The following is a 10,195-nucleotide window of genomic DNA, read 5'->3' on the forward strand; positions in this document are numbered from 1 at the left end:
AGAGAGAGAGAGAGAGAGAGAGAGAGAGAGAGAGAGAGAGAGAGAGAGAGAGAGAGAGCACATGAGAGAGCAGGTCGGCACTTTATACCCATCCCATTGCTGCCTGACAAATACTGACAGGGTCTGGAGTGGAAGAGATAGTTTGGCGGTTAAGAGCACTGACTGCTCTCCCCAAAGGCTAATACTCAGCAACACATGGCAGCTCACAACCATCTGCTACTCCAGTTCCAGGGGATTGAATGCCCTCTTTGGGGCTCCATGGGTACCAGATATGTACATGGTGCACAGACATACATGCAGGAAAAAAATCACACATGACAAATATAAATAAATAAAAACAAATACATAAATAAATGAAGATGAGAGGAGGAAGAAGACTAGGAGGAGGAAGAGGAGAGGGAGGAGGAGGGGAAGGAGGAAGAAGAGAAGGACAACAGCCATGACAAGGACCATCAGTACATGGTGGTGCTCTTGCTTTAGAAAATGGTGTGCTTAGGGTATACATCCTAAAGAATAAAAAAAAAAATACAAGCATACATACATATATGTCTATGTAGGAAGAGTGAGTCAGCGGACCTTGACCAGCGGCCCATAATGGCTCACGCATTCACAACAGTAGCTTCTGTGTCCATTAACCCTAAAGCTTGCCTGACACCTAGAGACAAATAACAGAGCACATGACCAGAACAACCAATCAGATGGTGCCATCAATCAAGGTCGAGATGTAGTGGACCAATAGGGTGTGGGTGATGGGTATAAAGGCACACCCCAGGCACACCCAATCCTGCAATAAGTCTGCTTTTGCCACTCTCCAGACTGCTGGAGTCGTTGTTGTATCATTGACCTGCGCCTCTTACCCCGGCCCCAAGGGTCTTGGTTGGGGCTGCAAGCAACACATATAGAAACTAATAGTTCTGTTATTCGTAATAGTCAACACATGAGAACAGGGGCTAGGGACGCAGCTTAGTGAGGAAGCGAGTGTTAGCCTAGGATGCCTCCTGTTCAGTTCCTGCTACTGCATAAACCAGGTGTGGCAGCCCAGGCCTGTAGCCCTAGATGAGGAGTTTTAAATTAATAATAATAATAATAATAAACACTGGAATGCATTTTGCTTTAATGTTTTACCTGAGTTTTACTGCCTGGAGAAACTGTTCTCCACACATGAAAGGAACCCTTGTACTTGGTGTCATACTAACCACTCTTAACATTTAGGGAAACGGGGAACTTTAAGCTCTGTTTTTGCAGAATGCAAGTCCACTGATAGCATGATTAACACCGCAGCTACTAGCACTAAGTAGCACTGCCTTAGTGATGGGGACGGGAGGGGAGGGGCAAAGCTCACATTCAGAATGGCACACTAGATTAGATCCACCCACCAGGAGTCACAACAACATCAGGTGTGACTTCTCTTAGGACACACAGTAAAGAAAGCTGTAACCCAGGTGAGTCCTGGCCAGTGTAGGGGCACAGAGAACAAGCTGCAATGGCTCTGGGGTCAGGAGGCATCACAGGTCAGGGGCCTTGAGAACAGTATAAAGGCACTCAGGGAGGACACTTTGCTGTGCGCGAACAGAGTATGCACAAACAAGGCAGCATCAGGGACAGCATGCAGCTGGGGATCACTGGCCTAGGACACACAGTACAGGCCAGGCCAGGAAAGGGAGAAGTCAGGTGGAAACACAGGCAGATGATGACCTCACCTTAGGAAGCTAAGGACCACTTAAGGAAGTAGGCAACTACACACTGGGAAGCCATCCCCACTCCTGGGGATGTTTGCCCCGTACACAACTCCAGTGCATGAGGTGCCCTGCCACAAGAAGGTAGCTCACACCATAGGTGAGGAAGGAACCTTCCTGTCACAGGGGCAAGGTTAACTACAGAGGGAAGGCAGCCAAGATCTTAAAGCCACAGCCCTAGAGAGGGCCAGACCTCACAGCAGGGGGCAAGAGGGAAGGGGATGAAGGAAGGAGGAGGGAAAGAGAGAGGGAGGGGAGGAGGGAGGGAGGAAGGCAGGAGGGAGAGAGGGAGGAGGGAAGAGGGAAGAGGGAAGAGGGAGGGAGGAGGGAAGAAGGGAGATAAATAGAGAGGGGGAGGGGAAAGGTTCATTTCACTTTTTTAAAAGGGATGCATACAGATGTTACATAGTTCAAGAGAGTAAATAGACACTGGGTGTCTCAGTTAGGGTTTACTGCTGTGAACAGACACCGTGACCAAGGCAACGCTTATAAGGACAACATTTAATTGGGGCTGACTTATACGTTCAGAGATTCAGTCCATTATCATCAAGATATGGCAGCTTCCAGGCAGACCTGGGGCTGGAGGAGCTGAGAGTTCCATCATTTGTTCCAAAGGCAGCTAGGAAAAGACTGGTTTCCAGGCAGCTAGAATGTGGGTCTTAAAGCCCACACCCACAGTGACACACCTACTCCAACAAGGCCACACCTACTCCAAAAAGCCAATACCTCAAAATAGTGCGACTCCCTGAGACAAGCATATTCAAACCACTACACTGGGAAATTCCTTTCTTTTTTCTTTTCCTTTTTTTTTCCCCTTTTTTTTGAGACAGGGTTTCTCTGTGTAGTCCTGGCTGTCCTGGAACTCACTCCATAGACCAGGCTGGCCTCAAATTCAGAGATCCACCTGCCTCTGCCCCCCAAGTGCTGGGATTAAAGGTGTGTACCACCACTGCCTGGTGGGAAATTTCTTTCTTAGAAACCAATAGGAACCACAGATTCCACTTGAGCCAGTTCTGTCCAACAGAACTTTCTGTGATCACGGAATTGATCTACACCGATACTACCTAATACACGGTCAGCAGTCCAGTGTGACCACTAAGCACCTGAAAGTGGCTAAGTGTGCATGTGTTACACACACACACACATTTTCTTCAAGTGTGTGCATATGCTGTGTACACACACCTGTGTGTAGGTGTACATGCCTATGTGCACACACATGGACCAGAGGGAAGCATCAGCAGCCACCTGTCACTGTCCACCAGTTTCTTTGAGGCAGGGTCTCTCACTGAACTTGGACCTTCTTTGTGTTTTCTTTTTCAGCTAGCTGCCAGTCAGAAAGCGTCTGTGGTTAACCCTCTTGCCTGGTTATTAATTGCTTAACCCTATTCCTGAAAGGAGCCAGAGAATATCTACCCATAAACCAAATTCTCCTTCACAGTCTGAATCCTCCCTTCATTCCAGTGATTTTGTTAAGTATGCAAATATTCAAGGCTTATTCTCCACCCTACTTCCTGTTCCCAAAACAAAGTACAGATAAACTGGTAATTTAAACACAGCCATAAACTATAAACTAAAAGAAAACAAATGCTTTCAGAATTTTGGCAGAAGAGGAACCCTAACTAAACACAATGCAAAACCCTAGACACAAACATGGAAATTTTTATAAATATGACCATAAAAAATTTAAATGTTCCTCTTAGCAAAAAATTGCTCAAGCTCAAAAAAGCAGCTGGCCATGAAGAGGCCTGTATGTAATCACAACACTCAGTAGAGAGGCATGTCTATAACCCCAGAACTCAGAAGGCTGGAGCAGGGCTGTGAGTTCAAGGTCAGCCTGGGTTACATAGTGACTTGTCTCAAAAAATATTAATTCAATATGCAAATACCCTAGTAGGAGAAAATACCTAACAGAAACTGTAGAAATAACAGTTAAAATATTCTTCATAAACAAAGAGCAATTGCAAATCAAGAAAAAAAATGTACTTGACAGAAGAACATTATGAAACCACAGCTTAAGAATGAAACGGGGTGTGGCTCTGAGGTGGAAGACTGAGCATGGACAGACACCTCAGTTTAAACTGACATATGTGTTCTATGCATGTTTGGAGGCATATTGAGCTACAGGTATGACCAGTGAAATCACCATGTGCCCATTCTGACCTGTGGCATCAACACTAAATACTTGTCACTGTTAAGGTTCTTGAGCAGGGAGGGGGGAGGGGGAGGGGAAGCAAACTGGGGTACACTAAATTAATAGAAGTGTATGTTAGAGCAACTTTGCATCCTGTAGGCACAAGAACGTGTAAGTAGCCCCCAATGAGCAGACGCCACAGGAGGACCCTAGAGTCCTGCTCTGTCCTCTCAGCCTCATTCCCTTGAGTCAGGGTCTCTCAGTGAACCTAAAGATGGGCTGGCTTCGATATCTGAACCCCAGAGATCCTGCTGCCTCTGCCCTCCACGGCGCTGGGGTTGGAGGTACATGCGAGGCTTTTCTTCTGATCAGGGCTGGGATCTGAACTCAGTTCCTCGTACGCTCTGAACCATTCAGTCCTCTTTCCAACTCATACAGCGACCTGTTCTACAAGGCCATTTGGCAATGTGAAAATTCAGAGGACAGCCGGGCATGGTGGCACATGACTGCAACTCCTGTAATCAGGAATTCAAGGTAAGCCTGGGCTACCTGAGACTGTCTCCAAAAATCCAAGGGAAGGATTCAGACAACTCAATAAAGCAGTGATAGCCATTTTCTGAGCCCCACTCAGCACACTAAAAAGATGAAAGCTGATTTATGTGTCAGATATGGAGAGATCTCATAAATGTATCCGTAAGGGAAGAAACATGAGAGACTCCATTCTTAGCAAACTAGAAGTAGATGCAAGTACAGACAGATAAACACGCACCAACCAATGCACACCAGCTCTTTCCTGAATTTCTCAGAGTACACACAAGAACACAGTGAGCGGGGTCTCCAGCCGGCAGATCTGCAATGACTTAGGGCCAAACTTTTGTATCTTATATTCTTCTATTTCATTAAAATAAAGCAATGGAGAGCTGGGGTGTGGCTCAGTCAGTAAAGGGCTCACCCAACATGCACAAGGCCCTGAGCTCAGTCCCCAGCACCACATAAACCAGTCATGGAGGCAGACAGATCCCTGCAATCCCAGAACTCAAAAGATATGTCATGAGTCTAAGCCTAGCCTGGGCTACACAGTGGAGACATGCTCAGAAGTCCAAGGTCACCCTTGGCTAAACAGTAAATGAGACTCTCTTTCAACAAAAAGGAGGAAAAAGAAGAGGGGGAAGAGGAGGAAAAGGAGGAAGAGGAGGAGGTTCATACAGAGGAAAACAAACTGTCCTGTCCAGGCCTTTATAAAATATTGAGGAAGTGGCCAGAAACTCCCTCTCTGGTTCCTGGAAAACAGCCAGGGGAAATGACTTTTGAACTTGCCTACAGCTCACCCGGCATCAGCTCAGGCCAGGCCAAGGGAGGGCAGGCAGCAGGGGAGGGCGATTGTTCAAAGCAAGCAATGGGTTTCCTTCCAAAAGTAATATAAACTCAGTGGAAGAAATCGTTTTCAACTGTGTTTAGAGGTAGAGTAGGGTATAAAGCCAACTCTGGTGGCTCTCACCTACAAGCCAGCACCCAGGAGCCTGAGGCCAAAGATCTGCCATGAGCCCAAGTCTAGTCTGGGCTACACAGTGAGATTCCTAGTCCCTATCTCAGAAGTAGAAGTTGGTAAAGGTACAGAGAGACCTAAACTATGAAAGCACTTCATGACACCGTTAGTAAGAGGCAAGCAGTTTATAGAATAAGGAAGGGCTGGAAGCTTGAAGCCTGGGATGAAAGGTATAGCTAGGAGTGAGTACAAGGCCTTGGGTTTGATCCCCGGTACCACAACAGAAGAATACAAGTTTGAAGTGTGGCCAGCTCCTTCTGTCAGACACAGGGAACACAGACAAACACAGCAATTTGGATGCCGTAACTAAGTCCGAACCAATGGGAAAACCGTGTTCCCTATCAACACATATTGTTCTGCATGAAGGACCTGGCAGGGACAGCCTGCGTTTTATCTTGGCTCCAAAGTCAGTCATGAAAATGCCCACTCCCTCTTCCCTCTCACATCAAACACAAGCTCTTCCAAGATTCTGAGACCAAAATAAGTCGTCCGTGCCAAATTTCCTGAGAACATTCTATATGCTTAGAATGCAGGAACTCCCTGCAAGTACATAGTCAATGTCAAGTCTTGGTCCCTACACAGTCATGTCTTCCTGAACTGTACCTCGGGGTACTCTGTCTCCACAGTGAAGGCTCCTACTTGAGCTTCTCTGTGGGCCTATTTGCAGCTGTCTGCACCGACAAGAGTTCGAGCCTAAACCCTACAGAACCGAGCCCTGGGCATCTGCGCACCTCTGCCTCCTACCGTAGTTTCTTTGACAGGGTTTTGAACTGCAGCAAGACAAAGACACACTCTGTGACAGAGTAAAACCTTCAAAGTAAGTTGAGGGGATGGAGAGATGGCTCTGTAGGTAAAATGCTTGCTGCACAGGCGTGAGGATCTGAGCTCAGAGCCCCAGCATCCATGTAAGTGACACTAGCCTGTAACCCCAACAACTAGAGGAATGGAGACAGGAAAGTCCCTGGAGCAGCTGAGGAGATCGGGTTCAGTGAGGGACCCTCTCTTAAAAAATAAGACACTCAACACCAACCTCTAGCTTTGGAGTGCACATATGTACGCCTGTCCTCACATGTGCTTGGATGTGAACATGAACACACAATTACAAAACCTTGTCACCTTGCATCCCTGAGAAAAACGGGTGACTGGGCTCCAAACAGTCACCAGGTGACTCAGGAGCCTCCCTCCTCCTCCTTCGCTTACCTACCTTGGAACTCGTCTCCATGTGGTATTTGGCACACGCTCGGAGCTGAGTCACCCACAACTGCTTCTCCTTGGAGTCAGCAGCTAAAATAGAGAAGAGGGAGACAGGGAGACTTTGTGGATTGTTCACAAGCACGGCCTGCTGATATGGACGCCCACCTACGGGGGATGGAGACCCAGAGAGGGAGAGGGAGAGGGAAGAGGGGAGAGTAAACACAGATGTGAAGACATTCTCTAACAGCCTGACAGAACAAAAAAAACCCACTAAGGACACTCAGACATCACACCCTAAAAATGTCTTCCAAAATGCCAGTTACAGTAATTAATGATTAGACCTTTTTCTTTTTTTTTAAACCTCCTCTGTAAAAGTTACTTTGTCACTTACTAAGGCAGCAGAGACAGCACACTTACTGTTTTTAAATGTTTCTCTATCTTGTGTGCTAAGGGAAGGCTCCAGGTACAGCATCTTCCAGCGTCCTTTGTTAAACAGAAGCACTCTCAGAGATTTGTGTAAGGACTATGGAGGAAGATACCGAATGCTGCCTCGGAGCCCCTTGGACTTCTCTCAGAGATGGTAAGGCTATGGGTGTGGGTGATAATGACAGCAGTAAGAAGTCTTGCTGGGCATGGCGGCCCGCGCCTGCAACCCGATCCGAGCACTCGGGAGGCTGAGGCAAAAAGATCTGGAGTCCAAGGCCAGCAGTGTTTAAGGAATGGAGTTCCATGCCAATGTGGCCGGAGCACAGACTGAGACCTTACCTTTTTAAAAAAGGTTGGGGGGGAGGTTATTGCTAGGGAGGATGGCACGATGGGTAAGGTGCTTGTCATACAAGTGTGAGGGCCTGGGTTCAGATCCTGTGCTCACATGTAAAAAGCCAGGAACTGTGGCACATTTCTATAGCCTCGGTGCTGGGAGGCAGAGACAGGAGGATGCCCAGGGCTTACTAGACAGCCAGCCAGATTGAACTGGTAAACTCTGGGTTCAAAGAGAGACTCTACTGCAAAGAGTAAGGTGGAGACTGATTGAGGAAGACACCAAAGTTGACCTCTGGCCTCCACACACATGTGTGCACACACACACATACACACAATTTAAAGGGAGAGAGAGATTAAGGCACAAGACAACCACATTCTCCCATGTATACCTGCTTCTCAAATAATACATGCAATTATTGTTAGACATCATGAACATATACATTCCATACACGTCTGAGTCATCAATGACAGTTAACAACAAAATACCGATAGAAAACTAACGATACAAAGGGTAACTCTGCAAAAATATTCCTTCCCGTGGAAAATTAGACTTGTCTACAAAGATGAGTCTAAGTGTCATTTGCCAAAACTCAGCTTGAAGTTTCAAGTAAAGCAGCGCAGGGTTGGGGCTGGAGAGAGACCTCTGCGCTTAAGAGCACTGGGTGCTCTTGCTGAGTGAGGAACCAGGATAGGTTCCCAGCACCCACATGGTGGCTCACAACTGTCTGTGCCGAGGGATCCAACATGCTCTTCTGGCCTCCTCCTGTACCAGGCATACATGTGATGTACAGATGCACATACAAGCAAATGACAGGCTGAACCAGCGCCACCGTGTTCAGGGAAAGGAGAGACCAGACCATGTGTACCTGGTGGGTCAGGGCCACAGAGAGGCCATAACATGCAGAAAACTATGCTGACATTTTTGAAGTTGATAGTTTAGCTAGACTTATTATGACTATGTCATGTAAGATTTAACAATAATTTCAGATTCCCTATTAAATGTCTCTTACAAAAAAAAAAACCAGAAAGCAAAAAACTGGAAGGGGCTGAAGAGATGGCTCAGCAGCCAAGACCACTGGCTGCTCTTGCAGAGGACCCTAGCTTGGTTCCTAGCACCTCCATCAGGCAGATCTTAATTGCTTGTAACTCTGCCTCGAGGGGAAACCAATACCCTCTCCTGGCCTCTATAGATACTGCACTCACATGCTCAAATCCACATATAGATACACACAATTAAAAATGAAGATAACAAAATCCATTTTAAAAACCGGAGCTCAACAATCCACAGAATATTAATAACTCATCAACCAATCGGGGTGTCTCAGCTATAGAATGAGTTGGCATTCTCTTCTGTGTGCCTTTGTGTCTCTATCAACCACACATGTGGAGAGAGGCACCAATAAGTTTTCCCCTCTACAGTTTCTGCACCAACAATTTATTAAGCAATAAATGGCAAAGCGGCATGGAAGACCACATAAATCCAGCCAGCAGGAAAGCACGATGCAGGAATTCCGAAAGATGAAAACCCAAAACAAAGCCTCCAACTACTGCCACTTCCATCTCGGAGGCTTTGGGGTAGTTTTATAGCTTCTGAGATAGGGTTCATGTCTAGATAACACAGAGAGAGAAACTTGTCCCATCTCTGGGGTGGTAAAACTTGGCAGTAAAACAAGTGAAAATTGAACTGAGAGTCAGGAATCCAGGACCTCAGCATGGCTTCACGGCCACCACCAGGCACAGTCCAGGGCAGGTGAGGAGGGGTTGTCTTTAGTACTTAACTCTCACTTGGAAGAATAAAAAGTGTTATATAAGAAGGCAAAATTATCAGCCACTAACACAGCCCAGCTTTGCTTAAGCCTTAAAAAAAAAAACATTAATTGAGGTGGGGGAGGAGGGACATATAGGAAGATGAATATGTCCCTTAATCGTTGTCAAGTTAACTGGGTTTAGAATCACCATGGAAACATACTTCTGAGCATGTGCGTGAAGGAATGAAGGTATTTGCAGAGAGGTCTAACTGAGAGGGGAAAACCCATCCTAAGGTAAGCTCACCATCCCATAGGCTCAGACACCTACAAAATAAAAAGGAGAGAGCTGAGAAGAAGCATACTCTCTCTGCTTCCTGGCTATGGACCCCACATGATCAATGGCTGACTGCTCCGGCCGCCATGTCGTCCCCACCGAGTTGGGCTGTGTCCCTTACACTGTGAGCCAAAACGACACCTCTCCTTAAGTATTTTGTCACAGCTAAAAGTAACTACTGCAGCAGTGTACGCATGTGTGGGGGTTGGGGTGTACACACGAGTGCACACATACACACACATGCACACACACGAGTGCACATGTGCACCCCTCCCATGCACACACTTTCTGCTTATTTTATTATTTTATCAGAACCATAACAGAATGCAGCCAAGACAGAATCCTGGTAAGATGATAATTAAATCATCCTGCAGTAATCAGGTCCAGCATTTCTGAGTAATGGAGCTGCCTTGAGAACGTACAATGACATCCTTCCATGGTCACCTCACACAGGGCAGTCTTCAGGGGGCACCACAACGTCGGGAACTGCCCAAAGGGGAACTGACAGAGCAGGCTCCTGGCAGGAACCACAGCAGTGATGGAGATAGAACATGGAGAACCTTTGCAAAGAGAAAGTTCTAGAGAAACTTTGGGGAAAAGGCGCTAGGGCATTTAGAGGTTTACTCTGCTCATGGAGCACAGCTCTGAGAGAGGCAAAGGAGTGAAGATTAAAAAAGAAGGATTCGGGGAGACACACACACACACACACAGGGGGAGACACACACACACACACAGGGGGAGACA

The 10,195-nt window shown here is 46.8% G+C and overlaps 1 protein-coding gene across 1 annotated transcript in view; it reads right to left on the reverse strand.

The window, feature by feature from the left end:
* Positions 1-10,195, reverse strand: part of Osbpl10 (oxysterol binding protein like 10) — a 196,622-nt gene that overhangs the window by 162,787 nt on the left and 23,640 nt on the right. The window contains exon 4 of the mRNA XM_028767295.1: positions 6,618-6,697. Coding sequence (XP_028623128.1) covers positions 6,618-6,697 — 80 coding nt within the window. The remainder of the gene's footprint in view (positions 1-6,617; positions 6,698-10,195) is intronic.

The sequence above is a fragment of the Grammomys surdaster genome, unplaced genomic scaffold (genome assembly GCF_004785775.1).
Source record: "Grammomys surdaster isolate TR1022 unplaced genomic scaffold, NIH_TR_1.0 172, whole genome shotgun sequence".
Lineage (NCBI taxonomy): Eukaryota > Metazoa > Chordata > Mammalia > Rodentia > Muridae > Grammomys > Grammomys surdaster.